The following is a 25,157-nucleotide window of genomic DNA, read 5'->3' as shown; positions in this document are numbered from 1 at the left end:
ATCCAATGGATACTATCAGGAACTCCAGGCCGCAGGCTTGCGATGCTTGCCGCAGGCGCAAAGTCAGGGTAAGTCGAGAGCCACACTTGTAACCAACAAGTCTCCCATAATTCAATTTTTCTTATGAACATCTAGTGCCTTCCGTTTGCGCCTTATCACCCCTCGCAGTGGCCAGAGCAACAGTGCGCGCGTTGTTTGCAGGCTGGTTTGCGCTGCACATACAACTACCGGCGACAAAAAAGAGGTCCAAAGACTGGATGGTCGTGACACCCTTCCCAGCATGTGTTCTTGTCTTTACTTTGCCGTTGCTGACATAGCGAATAGTGTTCTCCAAGAGCTGAGAGCTTTTCAGGCGTCCCAGGAGGAGGCGGAGACCTCTACCTCGCGTATTGACAACGGAATGCTCTATATAACAACTAGACCGACATTACCATCGAGCAGCAGCGACTCTCCCCCTGCCGTATCTTCCACGAGCGTAAAAATGGCAGTTTTTGGTAGCTCTAGTGGCACTTCTGCACTAGGCCATTCCCCAGATTCGGCCAAACCAAGGACAGCCTCGTTCTGCCCCAGCATAGACCAGGACCTCTCCGGCGTAGAAGACAATGCAACCCTAGTTGATTATGCGATGGAACACGAGCGATCATGTGCAGTGGAAAACGATACCGCTGTGCAGACTGACTCGCCGTCTATCCCTCTATCTTGGTCTCTACCTCTGTCTCCACCTGACAACGTAACGCTTTCCAAAGAGCTTTTAATGTCAGAGATGAGGGAGTACGTGGCATACCATTATCAACGATATCCCCTCTGGCACCCTACCATGTTCATCGAGCAAGTTGATGGGGGCGAGCATGATGCTTCAATCGACTTCCGCCTATCATGCTATTCAATGATCATCATTAATGAAGCAGCAAGGTTTCGCCAGACCCCTCAGCGTGGCACAGGACGCCTTTTGGAGCTGCTGCAACAGATACAATCGCAGCGCACCAGCTACCTGGCGCAGAATCCCTCTTGTGAGGCCGTTACTCAGTCGTTCGCCATGTTTGTGGCTTACAGCGTCTGTGACGAACATAAGCTGGCCTTCTACTATCTTAATGAAGCATGCGGTCTTCTGCGTCTGATAGATCCAACAACTTTAATGCCGGTCGCACGGGCTTTGTATTGGAGGATCTCAGCGGTGCTTTTTGTAACAGAGCTGGCCTCGTTGGCTGTCTACGGCAACCCTCGAGTCAAAGGAACCATGGCGTACTGTAAAGAATTGGCGGAGAATAAGGACCTCATGGACTGGCATATCAACGAAGAGGCGATTCCAGATCCATGGTTTCTACATCTGCCCCTTCAACGTCGTTTCCAAGCCCTAGACAATAAAGCTGTAAGGATGCTGCATGCTCTTGTTCTCCTCTATGGTGCAGAAAGAACCGACCAGATCTTGGAGGTCTCCGTACCCAGAACTAACATCCTCGCCATTATCGAGAGCGCGGTGCCAAAGCCAGATACCAGCATGCAAGAAGCAGATGTCAACCTTACCCAGCAATGGCTCCTCAGCCAGCATTGGGAGAAGAAGTGCGCTGCCTCATCAGCAGCGCAGCGGCAGCAGAAAGTGAAACCTCGACATGATGCCCAGGCAGCATGGCTGTTGCAGAGTATAGGATTATCCAGCCTGCAGCACATCAGGGCTGTTGACCCTGGCCAACAAAGGATAATAGGTCACGGGAAATTGGCAAAACTCAGCACGTCAATCTTCAACATCGCATCGACACTGGACGTCCTGGCGCAGTGCAAAGATATAATCTCGGAATTAATACGGGTAGTATACGACTTAGACTATGAGACTCTTTTCACGCCAGAACTGGCTGTGATACAGATTGTAATCTCTGGGGTACCGCAGCAGTTCAGTCTACCGTTCAACGAGGTGAGCGAGTTGCACCATGAGGGTGTAGGATCGACATGGGAGGATTCGGAGGAGCAGGGAACATCGGCGGAATAAGAAAAGGCTGTCTTACTACTTTGACCATAGTCCAATGCAAGGATATTAATACTGCTACAAGTTCCACAATTTCTGCGTAAATAGCCAAGTCCAGAATTGACGAGTAGTGATAAAAAATGCAGGAAAAAGATCTCTATATCCCAGCTTGCGATATTTCTAAGCTCGACACTTCTAAAAGAAACCAATCAGCGAAAACAGTTCTAGTCAGAGCAATGAAAAGACTCTTATATACCTTCCAGTGACGCTTAGATAGACCGGATTCGTAAAGCTGATCAATTTCGGCAAGTGTTCGATTGGACGTCTCAGGCCTATATGTCACACCTAGTTAGCAGGCAACTCAATGGAGCGGTAAGTGGGATCGGAGCTACGAACAACAAGAAGAAAGCCAGAGTCAATGTAATTGCCATGCAGCCCGCGAATATGAGGAAGGCTTTCGCCCCAAGATTTGCCCTATAAGTCACCAATTATCAGTCTCAAGAAGTAAATACTGCATCGTCCAAGAATATTAAGGACAAACCCATCTATCGCGGTGATCTGAGGCACTATCAATGTCGTCAAAATTGCCGTAGTGTAGCTCCAAAAGACGGTCCAAGACATAGTTGGCTCACGAAGTCGCAGGGTTGGGATCTCGGTTGGCAATACATAACAGCTGGGTTTTAACAGCTTAGTAAGTGAAATATCTCAGACAGGAAATTGTTGCAACGGGATGATTTCAGATACTCACATGGACTGGAAGCTCGCAGCATTAACAAAACTGAGGATGATGCACAAGGCAGCCAGACCAGTTTTCTGGGGCTGCGTCTTCAACCCCACGCATGCTAGTACGCCTGCGACGATGTCGATTAAAAGGATGAGGAAGAAGCCGACGAGAGCGACCGGCCGTCTGCCGACCTTATCAAGAAGCGTGGGGCCTACGATAGTACCAACGAACTGGAGGAGGAAGATAATAATAGTGATCTCAAAAGGGTCCGCCACACCGCTCTGCACGAGGATGACGGTCGAGTATGTGCCGACGAGAATTTGACCGCCAACTTGGCCCAGACTGATGAAAGCAGAGGCTGTAAGTGTTCGTTCAATATTTTCTCCGTTAAGAATCTCCCAAAAGTGAAGGGCTTCGCCGCCTTCTGACTCTAAGCATAAGGCGAGGTCAATGTCGCGCAGCTCACTCTCAGCCTGTGGGATATTGCCGCCCCGGAGGAGGATGAGGCTCTGTCTTGCATCATCGCGGCGCCCACGAGACATCAGCCAAGTTGGAGACTCGGTGAGAAAGAGAGACAGAATAGCGAACGTGACCGGCATTGCAGCTTGGACGGCGAGCGGAGCAGAGTATTGCCAGTGGGAGTTGTACTTCGATGTAGTCCAGACAACAACGGTAGCGATGACCGAAGTCGCTCCTGCTCCTGCGACGGTTAATCCCACGGCTCGGGCACGTACGTGCGTGGGGACCAATTCAGAGATATATATTGGGCTGCAGTTTGAGAGAATACTTACGCCCACATCTGAAGCTGGTCAGCAGGCGACTACGAGTCGGGGATAATAATCTGGTAAAGCAGAGGGGAAGCTTCTCTTACAGTTCCAAAATCTACCAACAACTATGGCAGCTAGATTAGGCGCAAAGAGCTGTAACAGAGATCCTGGGATGCACAAAAGACAGTACGAAGATAGGAAAGTGCCTTTGCGGCCAAGTCGATTCTGACAGGGGACGGCGAGGAATGCGCCCATAGCAGCTCCAACCAGGGGTACACAGATCATCAATTGTAGATTATGGGCCTAAACGTTGTGAGCAACATGATGCTTTGGGTCAGCTAATTTCTTCTTAGGACCGAGAGAACAAAATCAATACAGAAACATCTTCAAAAGTGTACTATACCGAGAAAATCAACTGTCCAGCAACAAGGTGACCCTGAAACTTTTCGACGAAGAGAGGCAACGATACGAGAGGGGAGGCAAACGCATTGTCGTAGCCAAAGAGGCCGATTGCCAGACCTAAAATAATCACTAAAGCAAGAACGTATCAGGGTAAGCAACAGCCTAAGAAAGGTAAGGGGCCACGGTGGGTTTTGACTCACAATTCACCATGACGCGCCAGTTCCACCATCTTCCCTCATTCTGCACCATCTCTTCTCCATTCATTCCCGGCGCTACATCGATGTGCGCATTCGCAGTGGCCACTTCATTCATCTTTTCCATGGTGAATTTGTTGAGTTAAACCTCGTTTCTTAGAGAACGAACTTAATGAAATCTTCTTAATAGAGAAGTAAAAGTAGTTGTCGTGCTTCTCGTGTTGTGGCAGCCAACTACAAACAGCTTTCCGAATAAGTGTGAGCTCCTTTATGTGATCTTACCGTTTGACTGCTAGTGCGGGAGCTATCCCGGGCAGGAGGGCGGAGAAAACAAAAGATCTTCCGAGCATTACTCCGACAGCTCCTCCGCCGCGACAGTGGGGCCGAGATGTGCACCACGGTGTTTACCAATGCGCCCGAACAAGAGCCCGGGGAAGCGTCCGGAAACCAGCTTGACATCTTCAATGGGGTTGCTTTGTACGTACATATTCTAATCATGCACCTCTATACTATATATATTATCCTGCTTCTCAATTCTTTCTTTTATTTCCTGATTGAGTCGCATCGAATCACTACTGACTTTCCTATCCTTGGCTTGCCTCGCTGTTACACAATTAAGTACAACTCCAAGTCAAAAAGTCTTCAAGATGGGAGACGCCACGATCGAGATGCCCAAGATATCCCACGAGCCTACCGTCTTGGAGAATCAAAGCCATCTCCAAACCCTTCCAGTGCCACCCAATGCTGTCACTGCTCTCAGACGTCACGATGAGCCCAACATTATCGAGGCCCTAGATCTTAACTATGTACAAGTAAGCTGAGCCAGATATATGAAAGAGGTCTTCTATCTATGATAAGGAATCTTCTTAACATTAGCAGGAATATTCCAAGCCGCCGTTCCTCGGAAGCGAACTGCCCAACGAAGCAGACGTGCCTGCTGCCCGACAATGGCTAGACAATGTCGTGATGAATCTGCCTCGGGGGCCTCCTGCCACAGCCTTCCGACAGCCAATTGAACAATTAAAGATCGAAAATGTTATTGTAACGTATGGCGGTGATCAATCTTACAGAGTCCGCATCTATTCTCCAATCTCTCCAAGCCAGGGGGGTCGGCCAGCCCTTATTCTGTACCATGGAGGGGGCTTCATTCATGGATATCCCGAAGTCGACGAAGGTACGATATAAAATTATTCCATAAAGTCTTTGCCATCCGGAAACCATTTTGGTCTGACCCGTCTCCTTCTCAGACCTTGCAAAGTTCTTCGCGTTAGAGCTTGACGCTGTCATCATCAACGTGGACTACCGCCTCGCCCCAGAGAACCAGTTTCCCATACCACTTAACGACTGCTACCAGTCTATTCAATGGACAATTGATAATGCCTCGAACTATGGGGTTGATGTTAAGTGTATCGCGATATGGGGCTGCTCGGCTGGGGGGAATCTCGCTGCAGCAGTTGCTCTGCGTGATGCCATGGAGCATGAGATACCTCGAATCTGCCATGTCAGCTTGGTAGTTCCCCTGGTGTGTCACCCAAGGCAGTACTCAGACGCTATGCAGGTCAAGTCGTCATCTGTGAATATGCTCGAGCATAGGGAAACAGGCTTGATCGGAGTGCAACTCCTACTTGGTAAGTCCTTATCCTTCTTAGTAACTCTTATGATCAAGTTGTTCTGCTCAGGGTAATGCCATGTAAGGATTAGATGGAATATAATACTTAAATTATACTAAAACATGGCTTCCTAGATAAATATGCTGGCGAGGAGTGCTGCTCTGACCTCGTATCAGTTCTCAACGCTGCAGTCCCTAAGAACCACCCCCCGACCTCTACTACTGTTGGTGGCAGGGATTATCTCCGTGATGAGGGCATCCTCTATTCGCTTCGCCTTAGGAATAATAATATCGACTCACAACTTGAGATTATTCCTGGGATGCCTCATGGAATTACCTTCCCCCCAACAACACACGCAGCCCGACAGTTTTATATTAACCAAGTTCGTGTATTAGCTAGCGCCTATCAGCGGGCAAGTCACTAGATAGCCTTTAAGTCTTATATAAATAAGTTTTATAGCATATATAAAGGAAAGTTAATAAAGTAAAAAGTATATTTATATATATATTTTAAAAACTCTAAAACTTTTACTATTTATTAATTAAGTATAAATAAATATATTACTTAAGCCTTTAAGTTTAATTTATAATAGTAATATATAATTTATTTAAATAGTTTAAAATTAGTTTACTAGACTAGATATAGCTAAATTAAGTAAGTTTATTATATAGGAGTTAGCGACAGGGAACTTACATATAGCGATTAAATACTAATGCCGGATTTCCCTGAATATGGGCAAAATGGCAACTGGCTTCCTATTATGGCAGATATTGCGGAGCAGGTGAATCCTTCAGAACCCTGTCAGCCTCGTATTACGCTCGGTTACAGGTCATAGACATGGTCGAAATAGAGGCTCCTCTGGGCATTCATCTGATGACTCTCAGACAAGGGACTTTAGGAGGAAAGGTATGGGCAAAATACCGCTGAATAGTCATTTGTCTAATGTTTTAGTATGTACCTTACTGTAGCTTGCAGGATTGATCTTGTAGGTTAGCGTATATTAATATCTTTCAAACACACCATTAATCCATGAAACATTGTGTCAGCCCACTGCACATAGATGGACCTCCTGACCCACAGCGTTGCAATCTTCTTCCCTGCACCGTCAGCATGGGTGTTCCGCATACCTGCGTTGTTTTCAAAAGCAGCAAACTCTGCTCTTTGATCCCTCCGGTTCATTGACAAACCAACGATCAACAGTTTGGTAGTCGAACATAGTTCACTATGGTTCTTGTTTCTCGTCTATTCCAAGGCCTTGGCCTGGCAGCCTTCGCTGCTACAATTTGTCAAGGTGCTGCTCTTGACAGTCGATCGCTAGTTGAAAGAGCCTCCACCAGCGATCGTCTGGTATTCGCTCATTTCATGGTATGCATATCTACCCCTCACACCCATACTCAATTAACACCGCGAGATTGGCATTGTTGGCAACAGACAAAACTCTGCTGATTACGACGATGATATGAAGCGTGCAAAGTCCGCTGGCATTGACGCCTTTGCCCTCAACATCGGCACCGACGATTACACGGATGCACAGCTCGATTACGCGTATGAATCTGCCGACCGTAATGGCATGAAGGTTTTCATCTCATTCGACTTTCACTTCTGGTCAGTTGGCGATGCAGCCGCTGTTGGCCAGAAGGTCAAGAAGTATGCCGACCACCCAGGTCAGCTACGCATTGACAACAGAGTTTTTGTTTCCAGTTTTGCAGGAGATAACCTCGATGCCAACGCTGTGAGAAGTGCTTCTGGCTCTAATATCTTCTTCGTCCCTAACTTTACTCCTTGGGGAGGCTCTACGAATGGTATTGATGGTGCTCTGAACTGGATGGGTTGGCCAAATGATGGTAACAACAAGGCGCCTAAGGATGGTAAGAGTGTCAGTGTCGCCGATGGTGATAAGAGTTACACGAACTGGCTTGGGAACAAAAAGTACATGGCTCGTAAGTATCCCTCTATATAATAGTGCAGGTGGCTGACTCATAACTAGCTATCTCGCCCTGGTTCTTTACTCACTATGGTCCTGAGGTCGACTGGTCCAAGGTTAGTTCTCTCTTATTATGGAGAAAGAATGGCCAAAAGACTGACAGTACTAGAACTGGGTCTTCCCCAGCGGCTCACTCATCTTCGACCGCTGGAACGAGGTTCTTCAAAATGGATTCCCTATGGTTGAAATCCTCACCTGGAACGACTATGGCGAGTCTCACTATATCGGACCCCTCAAAAACAAACACACCGACGATGGAGCATCCAAATGGTCCAACGATATGCCTCACAACGGTTGGCTTGATCTCTTTAAACCCTTTATCGCCGCATACAAGAACAAAGACACCAACGTGGCCAAGTATATCGAAAAGGATCAGATTATCTACTGGTATCGCCGTAATTTGAAGGCCCTCAACTGCGATGCTACCGATACAACTTCTGGTAGAGCGCCACCTAAGCCAAATGAGAACTATTTCCAGGGTCGCCCGGATGGATGGCAAACAATGGAAGACGCTGTCTACGTCGTGAGTCTGCTCCAGTCTGCTGGAACGGTCATCATCAAATCAGGCAGCAACACTGTTACGAAAGAGGTTCCTGCTGGAGCTACTCTTATCAAGGTCGATGCTGGCCTTGGCAAGCAGACATTCACTCTCAAACGTGGCAGCAATAACGTCTTATCCGATACCTCACTCATGGAAATCACGTCTGTCTGCCCCTGCGGCTTGTACAACTTTAATGCCTATGTTGGTACCGTTGCCGCCAGCTTCTCTGACCCTCTTGATAGCAGTGGTCTCGCGTCGTTGACTGTCGGTCTGCATGTCACGACGTGCCAGCCTAAGCCTTCTCTCGGAACCAACCCAGCTTCCCCGACACAAGGAAATGGTCCCCCCATGACGACTGGCACAGGGAGTGGAAAGACTTGAATTGAGGGTGCTATAGCAGACGGTCAAAGTGGTAACTATCTTGGTCTCTGCAAGTTCACTTGTGCCTACAACTACTGCCCACCAGCTCAATGCAAGTGTACCAAGTATGGAACAGCTGTGTCACCTCCAGCTTCGATTGGCCGCGAGGGATGCCCTGCTTCAGATCTTGGGGACGATTACAAGAGCTGTGTAGTTATACTTGCAACCATGGATACTGTCCTGATACGGCTTGCAGATATTGCTAAGGATACAATCTGTAACTAACTGTAATAATGCTGCCAAAGCTTTTATTTATTCCTATTACCATATAGATATTACCTTTCCTTGCATTGTGGCAATCTACCATTGGAAGACGCCCTTCCTTGCACTTTCAGAAGCTTTGTACTTCGACAAGGGCCAGCCGAATGCTTCAAAACATAAGACGAAGTTACTAGACCTGTGTTGCAAGTGCGCGAAATCTCTCGCTTATGCTGTGAATGCAGTCCGCTCTCGGAGAGATAAAAGCGAGGCAGATGAGCTTTTAGCTGAATAAGACTCTCAGTAATAGAGATCTAGTAGATTATAAATTCCTAGTTATTGTATCTAGACTTTTTACATTAGTTTTCCAACTATTAAAGATTTAGAATAAAGTAAGTCTTGTTTAACTATTATATAATATAAGATCCCATCTTGCGCAGAGGAACTTGGCGATAAAACATTGTATCAATTTCCTGATAAGTTCGTCCTTTGAGCTCGGGGATATAGAAAACACAGATAATGGAAGCAAAGGCCGAGAGTCCACCAAAGATAAAGCCAACTTTGCCGCCGAGGTTCTAAAACAATTAGCATATTCAGTCGTTCAAGGACAGGGCAGAACTTACGCCAGCGTCAGGATTGACCATATATAGAACAGCGAAGAACATAATAATACCAAAGATAGCCTGAGTTGCAGTGGCCAAAGCGGTTGTTCGCGCCCTTTGGGACAGGGAGGAGACTTCACCCAGTAAAACAAATGCTACCGCGCCAATCGTGAGGAAGTACACAAACGAGAAGACAACAGTCAGAGAAGACATAGCCCACTTGGCGGCACCTGTTGGCACTACATCGAGAACACCGATGAGAAGAAGAATGGTCGTACAGGCGAACATTCCCAGGATAAAGATAGGGCGGCGGCCAAAGCGGTTCACAATAAACCACGAGCAGATATTGCCAGCTACACCACAGGCGGTAACACCAACACCAAGGTTCAGAGACTTTTGCGTATTGAGTCCAGCTAATTGGAAAAAATATGTGGAGAAGCTGAGGACGAAAATGATACCGACGGAATGTTGACAAGCAAAGACACCGATAGAAATAAATGTACGAACTCTATCAGTGCCCTTGAATGCCGAGATGTAGGGAGGACTAGCCATGGTGGCCTCCTCTTCGACTGTTTGCTGAATGGCTTGAAGCTTTTCCAATGCCTCAAATTCAGATCCATACAGATCCTGAAGGACAATTCTGGCCTCTTCCATCTTTCCAGCTCGCACAAGATACCAAGGCGACTCGGGAGAGAGAAAGCTACCGATGAAGAGGAAGATAGAGAAGATCAGCTGCGCCAGGAATGGTCCCCGGAAAGCCCAAACGTCGTCTCGGTTACCAAAACCTGAAGTCACCGAATTCGATATCAGTTGACCGACGGCAATAGCAAGGTTGACACCAGCGGTAGAGAGACCACGTAAGACAGTCGGGGCGATCTCGGAGCAGGTGATAGGGCCCAGTGTCAAGTAAAAGCCAACTCCGACGCCAAGGATAAGCTTGCTGACTACGAAAGCAGCTCGGGTGGAAGAAAAGGACTCTCCCATGATGCCTCCAGTCACAACAAGAACCCCCAAAGTAAGACTCTTCTTGCGGCCCATTCTATCGGAGATGGCGCTGCAAACAAAACCTCCAAAGAACTGACCGACGGAAGAGACAATGTTGAAAGCGGTCAACCAGTCGGCCGGGATCACCCAGTCACCATTGAGCTCGTGACTTTATCATGGATTAGAAATAATATTATTAGAGGGTTGAAATGAAATGATGACTTACCCATAGTATTTGCGAAAGGCTGGAACACCTACCATGGCACCGTTGACCTGGGTATCAAAACCCCCTGGTTGGACAAGTCAGCATCTCACAGTAGATATGCCGGTATCATCCGAAGAGCGAAAACTCACAACCCACAGCACACATGCACCAGAAGAAAGACCACCAGATAATCTTGGGGTGCTTTCGAACGACATCCTTGAAGGTCAGACTATGTTCGTTGGCATTGGCCACTTGGATCTGATCCAGCATGTGTTTGTCAGAGACTGCCATATGCTCAACGGTTGCGTCTATGTGGCTGAAGGTACTCTTTTGGTCGAGTGCATGCTGACTGGTGTTGGACATGGTGAGGTTGATGTTGTATTGTCAAATTTCAATCAGAAGAGTAGTTGGCGATGCTGTTGATGATCATTTGAAGGGGAAAAAAGGGAAGAGGAGCGTGCTCTTTGTATCTTATATCCCTCCGGTGGCCGGTGAGTTTGTCGACATGATATGCTATTCGGTTGCGACCCAGGCCATTTCCAAGCCAACCGAGTCTGGGGAAGGTTTGGTCTAATTCGCGGGGTCGCGAGAAAACTCTTAGACTTGTTCCCCATGCGGGGAAGAATGGCTCAACTAGGCGAAAACTGGTATAGAACCATGACTTCTACACATCGGATTTGGCCCCGACACTCCGCTAGTTTCCAATGCCTTGTTTCTTGCTGAATAAAGAGAAACCATCACTCAACATCACTCGTATCTCTTTTTAGCATCCCCCCCGACATTCCGCTGCCCTTCTTTTTATCTTTCTCTCAACGCCATGGCGTCTCAATCTCGCCGTCGCGCAGACAGTCACCGTGCCTCCATCAGCCGCCCTGGCTCTACGTACGCTAGGAAACGAGCCATCAAAGCATGCCAGGTATGCCGCGCTCGGAGAACAAAGTGCGATCAGCAACGGCCGGCCTGTTCATTCTGCGTAAAAGCTGGCGTGCAATGTGTTTTCGAACCAGACACCAATGTGACATTCGATCAAGCGAGCCTTGCTATCCTAGACCGGCTCGACCGACTCGGGCGTAAGATAGACAGCCAATCGAGGCCCCAGCCGGCGTTCCTAGGGACCCATTATGATGACAGTATCCATGAGACCAGCAACGACTTATCGCCCGAGCCTAGTGTCATCCACAAGATTCTTTTCCCTATTACGATCGACAAAGTCCTCCAATGGAGTGTCTTCAGAGACGTCCAGTTACCAATTCTGACGTCCCATACACAACAACCCCCTGGGTCACAGTCTGAATGCAGTAATGCACAGAGACCATGGGTGGATGAGATTCTCGACCGGGCATCATGCGAGCGATGGCTCAGTAGCTTCTTCGCCCATATTCATGTCAAGAACCCAATCTTGGACGAGGAAGAAACAAGAAGACTTGTCTCCAGGCTGTGCGCACAGGGACTCGACTGGAGCATCGACTCCGGTCTGGCGCTTCTGGTTTGCGCCAACGGAGCCATTGCCCGACCACTCGAAGAGCATCTCCCTCTATCACACCCAGACAGACGAATGGCGATTTCCCTATTCGAGGCAGCACAGAGAAGAGTTGGTGGCGGCTTAGGTCCAGTGGGACTGATACATGCTCAGTGCGCCTTTCTATCAGGGGTTCTTCTCATGTCACTGATACGACCTGTCGAGGCTTGGACAACATTTGTACACGGATTGGCGATTTGCCACTCGCTTCCTTATACCCGACAACTCGACCCTGCTTCGGGCCAGACAAGTACGCAGGAGACTTCAGAACAGAGTGTTTTATGGTCGTGCTGGAAGTCTGAACAGGAGCTCAGGTTCGAACTGGGCATGTCTAGCCCCGCTGGATTGGCTGATGACCCTCCCGAGCTGTTCCCCAAGCCTCCCGATGGATGCGAAGGTGATTTTGAGCGAGCATGGTACTTTTACCTATCCGAGATAGCTCTATGGAGAGTCGAGGTGAATGCTCGAAGAATAATGGGCCAGCTCCAGCATGGAAGCTGGCTGTGGGTTTCAAGAGTTTTAAGAGAGATCAGAAAAGATACATCACATCAACTCGAGACATGGCAAGCCTCACTACCGCCGCTCGTCAGTATCGAAAATGAATCCTCTCCTTATGGAGGTGTCGAGGATGATGTGATCCGATTCGTACTGCGCGGGCGCATCACGTATATCCGCGAGCTTATTTCCTGGCCGTTTATGCATTTTGCTCTTAATGAAGCTGTAGACCAAGAGTTGGATGATCATGATACTTCTGCTGCACTGGCTTGTCACCACCAAAGGTTGCTCGTTAATGCACCAGGTTACTACCATCGTCACCACGGGACTTGGCTTATGCTGCGAAGCTCAGCAAGAAGCGCAAGTATACTGCTTGGGTTTGCACGCTTACACCCCGGGTCTACCCTTTTGCCTTTAGGTTGGAAGGACACAGTCTTGGATACCTTGAAAATGGTCGAATACTGGAGCCTTGAGGCCGATGGAATGCTTTCGGTATTACAAACAATGAAATGGCTCGTCGAAGTTGTGTAGTGATCTTACCATTATTTGCGGCATGTAGCAAGCTGTAATCAAAATTCCAATCAATTTATCTGCTAATTGTACATATTGTGCGCTTCAATACAGCTTACAAACCACGCGAATTGCCTCCTTGTCCCCAGAGTGTCCAGCAACCTCAATCACAACAGAACTAACCAACAAGCAGAATTTGCCATTGACCCATCGTTCAATTGGCCGCAAGGATGCTTCGATACATATTCGCTTCGACTCCCTCGATTGCAAGTAAGCATTCCTGAAACCAAGCAAGACCCGATGCGGAAACTCTGCCATCTTAGGGTATCCATACACCTGGGCAACGTGATGGCCGGATCTCAGACCTATATTTTCCACGTCCAACGCGACCTTGATAATCCTCCGGCCTGTCAAATACTCACATTCAAGGTTCCTGAATCGAAACTTTGTATAGGACAACCCATAACCGAGTGGAAAAGCCGCGTCAACTCCAAGTTTATCGAGCAGAGCTTGGCCGTACCAACGATCATATTTGATACTTGATGCTTCGATGTCAAGTTCTGGGAGGTGGCTTTCATCCTTAGGAATAGAGAATGGTAATCTACCTCCAGCATCGACACGTCCAAGCAAGACGTCTGCGAGTGCATGGCCACCCTCTGACCCAGCGTACCAACTGATCAAGAGAGCGGGTGTTTTGTCTTTCCATTCCTCCATTATAACAGCACCGGCGCAAATAAGCACCACGATTGTATGTGAGTTGGCAGACGCCACGGCATTGATAACTTGAACGTCTCGAGGTCTTAATCGCAGGGACCGTCGGTCGCCACCAGCACCAACTTCCAATGCTGATTCTTGTTTTCCTTGGGCTGGATTTCCCCGCACAATCGACAACATCTCTTCCTCGTCAGGATTTCTCGTCGGGGGGAATAGCTCAGATAGGCTAGGGTCATTCTGGAGCGAAGGTACCACATATTCGCCCTCATCCCCGGCATCGTAGCCTACGATAACAACAGCAACATCTGCTTGCTCGGCGGCCTCTCGAGCGGCTTCTGGATTGTCACTATCTTCAAGAATAACATCTGCGCTCGGAATATCACTCTTGAGTCCTTGGTAGGGGGTGACGATGGTCGGTGAAAAAACCTGTGAGGATCCCTTGTCCCCCGTGTTGGGTTTGTTTGCCAGACGGCCAATAACAGCCAAACGAGATAGCCCTTCTGATTTGAGTGGCAGAACCGGATTGCCATTGATAGGATCATTCTTAAGAAGAACCATTGATCGTCCTGCAACCTCTCGGGCGAGCTGTCGATGTTCTGCACAGAAGACAACCGACTCATCAGGTGCTTCCTGGACAAGAAGAGAGCCAAATTCGAGCTGGGTGCGCAAAATGTTCATGGCCGCTTTGCTGACATCAACCCAGGATATTTCACCACTCATCAATGCATCATTCAGATGCATTGCCCGTTGTTGCATGAAAGGAGCTTCAATATCCAAGCCGTTCTTCAGAGAAGTCGCAGCGTTTCGAAGACCGAAAATGAAGTCTGTCATGACGAATCCAGTGAAATCCCACTGGTCGCGCAAGATATCTGTAAGTAAGAGCCTGCTCTGCCCAGCCCACTCGCCGTTGACCGAGTTATATGAAGACATGACTGATGCTGCGCCAGCTTCGATAACTTTCCTGAAGTGAGCAAGGTATACTTCATGAAGCACGTCTTCGTCTACTTGTACATCAACTCGGAACCGAGCATTCTCTATCGAGTTCAAAGCAAAATGCTTGACGCATGCCATGATATGATTTTGAACGCCCTGGGTGAGTGCAGTGCCAAATTCGCCCAACAAAACGGGGTCTTCTCCATATGTCTCCTGGATGCGACCCCAAGCTGGATGGCGCGGGAGGTTGATACATACACCAGCGAAGAGATTGGCGCCTTGGGCCTTGCCTTCGAGTCCAATAGCATTACCAACACGCCGTTCGAGGTCAACATCCCAGGTTGCACCGCGCGCCATGGCAATTGGAAAGGCTGTCGACGAGCCCATGACAATGCCCCTGGGCCCATCGGTAAACTTTACTCCCGGAATGTTGAGACGAGGGATCGCGCCCATGACAAATGGTTTGCGGTTATAACGATCGCAGAGTATTTCCCGCAGACCATCCCAGAAAGGCATGTCTCCATCCAGGAGATGCAAGCGCTCGGCTGGTGACATTTCTGCCAGCAGGCGGATGGCAACAGCTGAAGGATCATGGCCATTTTCGACTTCCTTCACGGCCTTGTCGAAGGTCAGAGTCTGGGAGATTTCATGATCGTGATCCTGGCGTCGATGTGTCTGGATTGCTAGGGTAGCGCTCTTCATGATGACAGGACTGCAAAGAATGATGCTGGGTAGGATGTAGCTATGCAGTGCATGTGCGAAATGGTCTGAAAAGGTGATATTGGTTTCTTCAACTGAGAAAGAAATATGACAGCCTGTTGTAGAAACCACTCCACGGTGGAAGACACGTGAATCATTGGTTGTGCCATTTTCTGATCGCGGAGTATCGGGTCATGTCCGATGACAACCTAGGCAAACTCAACCTGCGGAGTGTCGGGTCAAACACCGAACGGTATCAGCTGATGATGTGAGAGGTGTACCGACGCATAGACACTAGTTAGTTACCCCAGACTATCACCCCGCATATTGGGATGATGCCATGAATTGCCGCAACCTGCAGTCCAATAACCTTAACGCGTTATTTGGCTAAAGTCAGAAACTCACTGGCAGTTGCGCCATTGGCGCGTTTGGATCTCCTTCTCTGGTCATTTTGGGTACTTTGTTAGGTACGCTATTGGTGTCTGAAGTGATATTTCGTTAAAAAGTATTTATTGTACATAATCTTGAATATATAAGACTTCCATCATTCTTTGTCTTTTATCCTCTAAACACATTCTTTACCCCGAATCACAATAAATAACAAAGCTCCCTTCAACTTACTCCTCTCAACCGTGATGAGGTCTCTTCTTCTCGGCTTGGCCTCTTTGGCCACCACTTATGGTGCTGCACTTGAGAAACGTGCCCCTACTCCTTTCTCCAACTTCACCAAGAACGAATTCTTCAAACCTGCGGCCGATGCTCAGCTCTGGGGTACACTCTATGCTCGGTCACTCCAACTACCTGACGAGTCCCTGCTTATGACCTGGGAAAACTACCCAGCTGAGTCTAAGGAATATCCTGTCAATCGTATGTCTTTTGATCTATGTGTGTTTATATGCTGCTGAGGTTAACATTCTGGTTAGATCCGATCTACAAGTCGATCGATGGGGGTGCAACTTGGTCCAATTTCAGTGCCGTTAAAGACACACAGAACGGTTGGGGCATGCGTTTCCAACCATTCCTGTACACACTTCCCACCGACTTCGGTGGTTATGACAAGGGCACTATACTCGCAGCTGGTGTTTCGACCCCTGAAAGCCTGAAAGGTGGTGTTTACATCGATGTCTACGCTAGCAAAGATGACGCAAAGACTTGGGAATTTGTGTCTCATATTGCGTATGGTGATGGACCAAACACTATTCAGAATGGCAATAAAGCGCTATGGGAGCCCTTCTTCTTGATGTATGACGGAAAGCTGGTCTGTTACTATTCCGACCAGCGGGACCCCAATCATGCTCAGAAGCTCGTTCATACTACCACCACCGACCTTAAGAACTGTTCAGACATTGTCGCTGATGAGGCTGAGAGTAACTATGACGCTCGCCCTGGTATGACCACTGTGGCTCACATCGAGAGTACCGATAAGTGGATCATGACTTGGGAACGCTGCGGCGTGGATTCCTGCAGAATCTATTACAAAATCTCCGATAGCCCTCTTACATTTGGGCCTATCCCCGGTACCAGGCTCAAAGCCACCGATGGTAGTTTGTTTACCAGTGGACCATACGTGACTTGGGTTCGTAACCCTTATACCAATGACAGCTCTGGCATCATTATCATCAGTACCACCTCTTCCGAGAACCTTCTGATTCAAGGCGATAATCCAGTGGAAGGACAGTGGAAGAAGGTTGACATCAACCACTGGTCTGCCTACTCTCGGAGCGTCAGAGAGATTACTATCAAGGGAACTAAGCGACTGCTGCTCGGGAACGGCGGCAACTTTGGGGACAAGAAGTATAATGGCATTGCTGATGCTGTTGTTCCTATTCCAAAGCTCTGAAATGATTAAGCGGCGTGTTGATATCCACATAGGTCGGATAGAGTTGCAAAGATGGGATCAAGAGTAGTGAACAGCAGTACTTTTTGTACTTTCAGTCTCGAAGTAGTGCAGAATGATAATTCGTATAGGTTCACTAGATTCTTATACTTTAATAAGTCTTCCTGACTATTTCTACTTGGAGATTGAGTAGGGAAGTTATGGGCAGTAAGCTTCGAGACTATAAGCTACCCAGCAGGAACCTATGTTTACTGCTCCCCTCCTACAGCTCTATGTGAACAGGAGCGCTCATCGTGCTACTGACGGTTTAGTGAACGTACCCATCCTTATCCGCCAGCTTCTAAGATACAATAGATCCACAATTGACGATAATGTCGACCACTCCCCAACTCTCTAACATACGCGAAAGTGCAGTAACGGCAACTACACGCACCAATTTCTCCTTTAACTCAAACTAGGTTCTCTCTGCTGGAATAAGCTCATAGCCACAAATCTTAACTATAAATAACACTTTAAGCCCATAACTTAGACATTAATACTATAATAACTAACCAATAGCTATAATAAAATGCTAATATTATTAAAACCTAAAAAATAACTTATTTACCTACTATTATAGGCTATAAAAAGCTCTAATATATCTCTTAAAATAACTAAATATAAGATAATAATAGAGTAATATAGTAATATATATACCTAAATAAAAGCTTATTTATATAGTAAATCTAGATAAATTCTAGCAGCAGTATATTAATAAAAATCCCCTTAACCTTAATAATATCAAGGATCGCTAACAGACTTTTAGGAAAGAGGATAGCTTCAGGGCCATTGAAGATGAAAAAGACGAGATTTTCAAGGCCATCGAACTTCAACTCAAACAGGAGGGTTTGGAATACCTCAAGGCCTCCCATCCACCATTAGACAAGAAGAACTTGTATCGCGAGGATGATCACTGGTCTGCATATGACCCGGCCGACTAAGGTAGGTTTTGGGCACAAGACTGACACTGCGATCTGTTTTAGATGAAAGCAAAACTAACATATCGGTAGTTTCCCGACGGTATCTCTCAGACGAGTCTTCCCATAGACGTTGATACGACGGTCCCACTGGTCGAGCCGCGACAGAGCATGTATATTCCGCTCCGTGCTCCCTTCGAAAATTTGAACCGGTAAGATCGGGCGCGCAAGGCAAATTCTCCAAGGCTCTCGTCAGGGTTGAACAGGGCGAGAGTCTGCTTGGCTATGGCAGCTTAATTAGCTTGTCCGTTCGTCTATAGTTAGCCTTCTCGGTAAGACTGCGGGTTTCGGTAGAAGGTCCTTCGCTTCCCCCTCCGATCTCTTTTAGTTATTCACACAATTCACCGCCTCGGGTCTGAGGATATCGAGCTAATAAGAATAAAAAAGGTCTACACGACATAACTAAGAAGGGAGGCTATTTATTCATAGAGAAATCTCGAGCTGCCTAGTACTACGTTTAGTTCTTTTAAAATTACTGCCATAGCGGTATTAAACAGCGCTAAGACTATTCGCGCATGTTAATACATACTATCTAGTGAAGACAATGGGAATTACATGTTCACGACGTGTGAATTGACACAGCAAAGCAATGTAGAATTCTAACAGAACTGTTATTTGCAGTTGAGACTTGTGGCAGTGAGCTTATTCCGGCAGAGAGAACCGAGTAGAACTCTAACTCGAATTGATCCAATGAACTCTTTATGTACACTAATGTTGATTATTACTGGCTTTTATGTCTACAACTGACTGTCATTTTGCCTCCAAAACTTTACTTCAGCTCATATTGCTTTTTGCCCTCCGCGCTCAGGCCTAAGTCCACGACTTCTTTATCCTCACTAACGACCTTTCTCAAGTCGCCAAAGGGTAGAATGAAAACAAGGGACTTCCAAGGTGCTTGGAAACCAGAACTCTCATCCTTGGAAAACTTGACCTTGATCTCAGACTCCGTAGCCGAGTAAGCAATGGTGTAAGAAGAGATTTTGTTCTTGGTTGACACAGAGGTACCATCATCTTCATACCACGTTGTCTCATGCCACTTGCCATCACGAGATTCCTTCTGAGGAGGGAAGATCTCCACGCCCCGGTAATCGTCAAGAGGGAGATTTGCCACGTTCTCCTTCTCACCAGGAGAGAGAACCTGTACGTCTCGACCAACAGCGACGGCACGGCCAACCTTGCCGAGAACGGGGATGCCAGCACCATGCCACTCGACGTCAAGGTCAACCCATTGACCAGCCTCAAGATACTGGTATGGTGCATTTAGGTTCAGGTATCCCTCATCATCGTCCGGCGCCTTGGGGAGGTAGAACTTGACCTTGCTTGCTCCAGCCTCGAAGACACCACCGACGAGCATGGAGTCACCTAGCCAGTACTGCTTCTCTCCATCAAGAAGCTTCCAGACTTCAGGGTCAGACTCGTAACCCCAACCGATCCATCTCTGGGGCGGCGAAGCAGTCTGGTGACTCTCGAGAGATAGAGAGTAGATGTAAGGAATCAAGGCATAGCGACGCTTGATAGTCTTGCGGACAAGGTGAGTGATAGATGGGTGCATCCAAGGCTCAATGACATCACCGATTGAGTTGTCTTGGCCTGTCTTGAAGCAGTTGATGGCGAATCGAGGAGAGTAGATACCAAGCTGGACCCAACGAAGGAGAAGCTCAGGGTCAGGTTGAGGACCCTCGAAACCACCAATATCATGCCCGTAACACTGCATCAGGGAGAGGCCAGCGTTGAGACCGAGAGCAGTCGAGCCTCTCATACTATCCCAGCTGGTAGTGTTGTCACCGCTCCAAGAGCTGCAGGCGTAGCGCATAGTACCGGCTGTAGCACTGCGAGTGAGAACGAAAGGTCGCGAGTCAGGGTTGACAGCTAGAAGAGCATCGTGAGATGCCTTGCCGTTGAGCTCAGTATGTAAACTGCGACCCCAGAGACCGACTTGAGGTCGCTTCTCAAGCCCCTCGGGAACCTCGAGTACATCCTTGCTGACGTTGAGAGCGCACTCCCATTCGTCATCGGGAATCGTGTACTCGTTGTTATCATTCCACATGCAGTCGATACCCTCTTCTGCAAGCCTCTTGATCCCATTGTACCACCAGTTGTAACCGGCCTCAGAAGTGAAGTCAATATGACCACCGTTGGCTCTCTCACCTCCTCCAGCGCTCCAAAGCTTGGTGACAGCTGGTTCCTTGGTATGAGGATCAAGGAAGAGACCGCCAGCATCCTTGAGCTTCTGGTACTCGGGATGACTGGAAACGAGATACGGCTTTACGTTGGCAATAGTACGCATACCCAGCTTATGGAACTCCTTAATCCAATCCTCGGGATCGGGGAAGCGGTGGCGATTCCAAGTGAAAACGTGTCGGTTCTTGGGGTGCTGCTCAGCCACGGTGTATCCAGATGACATCTGGTAAGCCGAGCAAGGAATGTCGTGCTCCTTCATCTTGCACGCCAACTCGATCAAGGCTTCACCAGCTGGGGGATCGTCGAGCATGGAGTACTTCATGCCTCCAGAGAGGTAACCGAAGGCCCAGCGAGGAACGAGAAGGGGATAACCAGCGAGATCAGCGTAGGTCTGAACAACTTCTTTGAGAGTCTTTCCGGTGATGATATACTCTTCAAGACCTCCAAAGTCCTGACGATAGACCTTGTAGAATCCCCACATACCGTCCATCTCGGAGCCGATGGAGTATTCTCCTCGAGTATGGCTGGTGGAGAACATGGCTACGCAGCCTTGAGGTGTAGCATTGATCAAGAGGGGGATGTTCTTGTAGAGAGGGTCAGTTCGATGGGCGTCGTATCCAAAGCTGTCGGTTGCTGATATCTGGAACCGGCGACCAGAGAGATCCATTGGCGCAGCCTTTTCTCCAAGACCGACATGGAACGTCTTGCGGTTATACTGAGTGTAGTGAGCGATACCGTCACCATTGACGGCATAAGATCTGTTGTCAAGATCTTGAAGAATTGGTGGCTGACCATCGAAGCCTACAGAGAGAAGAGGAGTCTCTCCAGCATAGTCGACATTGGCGACCACATTACCAATCTGGATCTTGGTACCCTTGTCATTCGATGTGACTTTTGGCTGAACACCATCTAGCTTCGTCTCAGCACGAGGGACGCTGGGACGAGGCGGTAGAGGATGGGTAGCGGATGTGAAGGTTGTTCTGAAGACGTTGGGACGAACTGCTTCAAAGTTGAACTCAAAGGGCAGAGTGGCATCGTTGCAACGCAAGTGGACAGACGGCTTGGTGCTGTCTTTGCCAGCTGCCTCGACTGTCCACGAAGAAGGAATGCGTTCACGTTGAGGCATGATGAAGGAATAATCAAGTTTTGATGTGAAAACTCAATAGTTGACAACTGAAAGAGATTGACAGAGGAGGGAATGTTCCTCTTTTAACTTGACACAACATGCATTCGTTGCCGGGTTCGGGATGCAAGTATCGCCTCATTTACAGCCAATAACTACCGAAAAGAATCCAAAATCGGGCTTTCTTTATTTCGTCCGACCCCATCCCCGGAGAATTCTGGCCAAGTCCGGTTCTGCGCTGCCGCGTGACCTGTTTAGTACTAAACCCCTCACGCTCGAGTCGGAGAAAACACCAAAAAGTCCGATTTCGTTGCCGAGCGTCCCCACGGGATAGAAAGTCCACTCTGACAGCCAGCAACGGCATTATTTCTGATGATCATTCAGCCCGATTGACCTCCGAATGGTATCAAGCCAGTTTTCCAACAAAGATACAGCTTAAGTTATTTGTCTTTTAGACATTAAACAACTGGCATCAAGATCATAATATACTGTACGGATAGAGAACTAAGAATTAAGCTCCACATACATGCCGTTCAGACCTATCAGCAGCTGAGATATGATGTTCCTGCCTGAGGCGTCAAGACAAGACTGCAGCTCAGATTTTCCCCGCGCAAACATGATTCGCCAGGGAGAAAATGATCATCATGAGAAGCGCGTTCCGGCATTCAAATTCAGTCTAGGCTCACATATTAAGATGAGTCGAGATCAGCATGTCACAAATTCATCAGCCTTCAGAAGGGGGAACTTCACAAACAGCCCCATCCTCACGGATCCGTAAGAAAAGATTACCGGTACAGCCGCCTTGCTTTTTGAGACCAGCGAACCTCGGCATCTAGTTATTGCCTGTGCCCTGTGATGAAAGAAGCTAACCTACATCCTTAAGAAAGCTTGCATAGCTTGTCGACAGAGCAAAGTCAGTAGGCACTTAGGGAACTCTCTGGACGTACGCAGCTTACATCTTGAATAGGTAAAGTGCAATGGCTCGCGGCCATGTGCTCGGTGTGTATATTGTGTAGAAGGCTGCGGACTCACAGTGCTGATGGGCAATATAGGTGCTGTCAACTTCAAAAGACATGCCAATTTGTCGAGAAACCAAAAGAGGACCATGAACTGTTTGGCTTCCTTGTCTTCCGCTGGCAAGAACGTTTCTAATGTCGTCACAGAAAGATCGAGGCGCTTCAAAGAGAGATCGAGTTTCTCAAGTCAAGACTGCAACCAACTCAGGAAACTATGATGGAATGCTCACCTGCTACCTACCCAGCGGAGAATCAGTCGTCATATATCACAGCGAGTCGTACAGGGATCGCTGCTCATGGGGTATACACACCAGCACAAGCACAAGTTCCTCCACAACCCGTGGCATCGACGAGTACGAGCTCACCAGATACTGCCACATTCCTTATCAGATCACAGGGGAGATCCAGGTCAGCCTTTGAGACCGATGCAATAGCCCCGACAACTGCCGAACTCGGGATTGAGATGAAGGATGACGAGGGGCGGCTGTACTTCAACGCCTTTTTCTCCGGCTGTGATCGCTACGTTCCTGTCTTTGACCAGCGATTTGACACAATTGAAGCTATTCGAAGTCAAAGTCCTTTGCTATTCATCACAATATGCTCAGTTGGGTGTCGTGTACTTAACGGCACAAGCTCGAGATGGCGAGCTCTTGCGCTTCAGACTCAACGCATGCTCAATGCCGCTATCGTCAATCCGTTGATGGGAAGCCTTGAGACAGTACAATCAATCCTCGTTCAGGCTTGCTATGCAAGAGAGAGGGCACTTCTGATTGCAATTGCGACGCGCATGGCCTTAGATCTTGGGTTCCCTGAAGCCTACGATACACTCATTGCAGAAGCCGTCTTGGGAGAAATACAGATGGACAACAGTGACCAAACTATCTACAACCACAACATTATGCGCATGCGCAAGACTAGAGTTTGGCTGCATTTGTTGGTGATGAGCTACATTCTACATGTGGATGCTGGTGGAATGCCAACGTTCAAGTTCCGAGGTGCTTCACGCAGATGCAGAGTCCTCCTACAAAGCCCACTTGCTACCGGGATGGATCATTATCTCTTTGCTCAGGTCGAACTCAACGTTCTACGTGCAAAGATATATGCATCTTTACCCCAGGGTGCCAACCTGAGCGACGAGGAGATTCTTGATCTTGTAAAAGATGCCAAACTCGACATCGATGTCTGGTTCCAGGACTGGGTTCGTATCTCGCTGCCTCATCACGATTCAATGCCTTGGTTTGTGCCTAATCTTTCTGTTCAGCGCTGCTGGGCTGATAACATGGCTCTTTGCCGTGCGGTGAGGGCTGCAGGCGTGGAGAACGTCAACGTCATGTCACCCATCCAGAAGAATATCTTATCAATGACCAAAGCTTCCCTCCAGCAACATCTTGATATAATCATTCAAGAACCAAGGATATATCTTAAGAGCATCCGGTATGCAATGGACTTTGTCTGGGCTAAGAATACTTTCTGCTGCCTTCTTCTTCTCAAGCTGTCCGCTTTGCTCCCCGACACAGATAAGTTGCAGACGGAAGGTCGCAGCGATGAGCTTGTTATAAAAGCTAGCATCCTGCTACAGGAACTGGAACTAGTCGCTGCCGCAGGACACAAAGACGACACTCGATCAAATACCAGCTTACTATACCTCCAACTTTTGAAGACAAGTATACAGAAGTACAAGTGCTGGCTGGCCCAGGATGAAGGAGGCCCCAGAGGAGGACAGTCAACCTTTCCTCTGACCCAAGAGAGGAATTGCGATAACGAGCTTGAGTCCTTTGTCCCAGATCAGTTTGTCTTCGAATGGGACTTTCCAGGCCTGACCCTGTTTTCGTCTCCGATCAATGAGACTGGTTGGATCAATGAACTTCTCGCTGGAGCACAAGAGTTTGGAGAAAACGGAAGCAGCATCAATTGGGCTCTGATCGACTTTTCTATGTGAAAGAGTCTGCAGAAACGAGATGGCTATTGTGGCGTAGAGGACAGGACACTGTACTATGCGACTCTGCAAGCTGCAGTAGCATAACATCTCACTCTAATCGCTGCTTATCGATAGCTTATCGGCCAGCGCTAAACCGATATGGTGATCAGCCCCACCAAGGGAATCAGATCCAATACTGGGTTGACTTAACCCTCACAGATATTCTCGCCTCACCGTTTTTCTCTATGCGCAGCAAGAATAACCCTAAGACGTTCTCGCAGTCAGTCTTATTTTATTTGTTGCCAACATACAGGAAACTCGGCTTGAAGAGATAGTGGCAACTCATACAGCTAGTCGTGAACTCTGCAAGGTCAGCAACCTCACTGTAGTTAATTAAAATTCTCTTTTCAGGTGGGTTCAGAAGCATCGCCATCATGTCTCTATCTAGAGTGTCGAAATGTCTGGCAAGTCTGTCCTTGGTGCCTGCTATCTATTGCCTTTACCTATTATGGCAGTCCCTATAGTTTACTGTCAGGCCAACTGAAACCGATAGCTAAATGTCGATCTATATCTAGACCTAAAAGCTAGATCTTATTGAGGCAATT

The 25,157-nt window shown here is 48.0% G+C and overlaps 10 protein-coding genes across 10 annotated transcripts; 6 read left to right on the top strand and 4 right to left on the bottom strand.

The window, feature by feature from the left end:
* Nucleotides 1-280: 280 nt before the first annotated feature.
* On the top strand, nucleotides 281-1,984 carry J7337_009131 (uncharacterized protein; the record flags this gene model as incomplete). The annotated part of the gene is made up of 1 exon (XM_044826732.1): nucleotides 281-1,984. One exon carries the CDS (start codon nucleotides 281-283, stop codon nucleotides 1,982-1,984), a length of 1,704 nt encoding a protein of 567 aa, XP_044679649.1.
* A 720-nt stretch (nucleotides 1,985-2,704) lies between these two features.
* Nucleotides 2,705-3,483, bottom strand: J7337_009130 (uncharacterized protein; the record flags this gene model as incomplete). The annotated part of the gene is made up of 2 exons (XM_044826731.1): nucleotides 2,705-3,452; nucleotides 3,476-3,483. The coding sequence occupies 2 exons, from the start codon at nucleotides 3,481-3,483 to the stop codon at nucleotides 2,705-2,707; spliced, it is 756 nt and encodes a 251-aa protein (XP_044679648.1).
* Nucleotides 3,484-4,694: 1,211 nt separating this feature from the next.
* Nucleotides 4,695-6,081, top strand: J7337_009129 (uncharacterized protein; the record flags this gene model as incomplete). Its single annotated transcript, XM_044826730.1, has 4 exons — nucleotides 4,695-4,859; nucleotides 4,927-5,221; nucleotides 5,295-5,675; nucleotides 5,792-6,081. 4 exons carry the CDS (start codon nucleotides 4,695-4,697, stop codon nucleotides 6,079-6,081), a joined length of 1,131 nt encoding a protein of 376 aa, XP_044679647.1.
* Nucleotides 6,082-6,881: 800 nt separating this feature from the next.
* J7337_009128 (uncharacterized protein) lies at nucleotides 6,882-8,563 on the top strand (the record flags this gene model as incomplete). The annotated part of the gene is made up of 4 exons (XM_044826729.1): nucleotides 6,882-7,022; nucleotides 7,069-7,597; nucleotides 7,645-7,697; nucleotides 7,751-8,563. The coding sequence occupies 4 exons, from the start codon at nucleotides 6,882-6,884 to the stop codon at nucleotides 8,561-8,563; spliced, it is 1,536 nt and encodes a 511-aa protein (XP_044679646.1).
* A 647-nt stretch (nucleotides 8,564-9,210) lies between these two features.
* On the bottom strand, nucleotides 9,211-10,954 carry J7337_009127 (uncharacterized protein; the record flags this gene model as incomplete). Its single annotated transcript, XM_044826728.1, has 4 exons — nucleotides 9,211-9,375; nucleotides 9,424-10,555; nucleotides 10,613-10,676; nucleotides 10,741-10,954. The coding sequence occupies 4 exons, from the start codon at nucleotides 10,952-10,954 to the stop codon at nucleotides 9,211-9,213; spliced, it is 1,575 nt and encodes a 524-aa protein (XP_044679645.1).
* Nucleotides 10,955-11,408: 454 nt separating this feature from the next.
* J7337_009126 (uncharacterized protein) lies at nucleotides 11,409-13,078 on the top strand (the record flags this gene model as incomplete). Its single annotated transcript, XM_044826727.1, has 2 exons — nucleotides 11,409-12,889; nucleotides 12,910-13,078. The coding sequence occupies 2 exons, from the start codon at nucleotides 11,409-11,411 to the stop codon at nucleotides 13,076-13,078; spliced, it is 1,650 nt and encodes a 549-aa protein (XP_044679644.1).
* A 142-nt stretch (nucleotides 13,079-13,220) lies between these two features.
* Nucleotides 13,221-15,464, bottom strand: J7337_009125 (uncharacterized protein; the record flags this gene model as incomplete). The annotated part of the gene is made up of 1 exon (XM_044826726.1): nucleotides 13,221-15,464. One exon carries the CDS (start codon nucleotides 15,462-15,464, stop codon nucleotides 13,221-13,223), a length of 2,244 nt encoding a protein of 747 aa, XP_044679643.1.
* A 632-nt stretch (nucleotides 15,465-16,096) lies between these two features.
* Nucleotides 16,097-17,301, top strand: J7337_009124 (uncharacterized protein; the record flags this gene model as incomplete). The annotated part of the gene is made up of 2 exons (XM_044826725.1): nucleotides 16,097-16,328; nucleotides 16,385-17,301. 2 exons carry the CDS (start codon nucleotides 16,097-16,099, stop codon nucleotides 17,299-17,301), a joined length of 1,149 nt encoding a protein of 382 aa, XP_044679642.1.
* A 1,782-nt stretch (nucleotides 17,302-19,083) lies between these two features.
* J7337_009123 (uncharacterized protein) lies at nucleotides 19,084-21,621 on the bottom strand (the record flags this gene model as incomplete). The annotated part of the gene is given in 2 exon segments (XM_044826724.1): nucleotides 19,084-20,560; nucleotides 20,576-21,621. The coding sequence occupies 2 exon segments, from the start codon at nucleotides 21,619-21,621 to the stop codon at nucleotides 19,084-19,086; spliced, it is 2,523 nt and encodes an 840-aa protein (XP_044679641.1).
* Nucleotides 21,622-23,097: 1,476 nt separating this feature from the next.
* Nucleotides 23,098-24,573, top strand: J7337_009122 (uncharacterized protein; the record flags this gene model as incomplete). Its single annotated transcript, XM_044826723.1, has 1 exon — nucleotides 23,098-24,573. The coding sequence occupies one exon, from the start codon at nucleotides 23,098-23,100 to the stop codon at nucleotides 24,571-24,573; it is 1,476 nt and encodes a 491-aa protein (XP_044679640.1).
* Between the last annotated feature and the right edge of the window lie 584 nt (nucleotides 24,574-25,157).

Source organism: Fusarium musae, chromosome 6 (assembly GCF_019915245.1).
Source record: "Fusarium musae strain F31 chromosome 6, whole genome shotgun sequence".
Taxonomy (NCBI): domain Eukaryota; kingdom Fungi; phylum Ascomycota; class Sordariomycetes; order Hypocreales; family Nectriaceae; genus Fusarium; species Fusarium musae.
The sequence above is the reverse complement of the archived record's forward strand: the minus strand, read 5'-3'. Positions and strand labels throughout refer to the sequence as shown.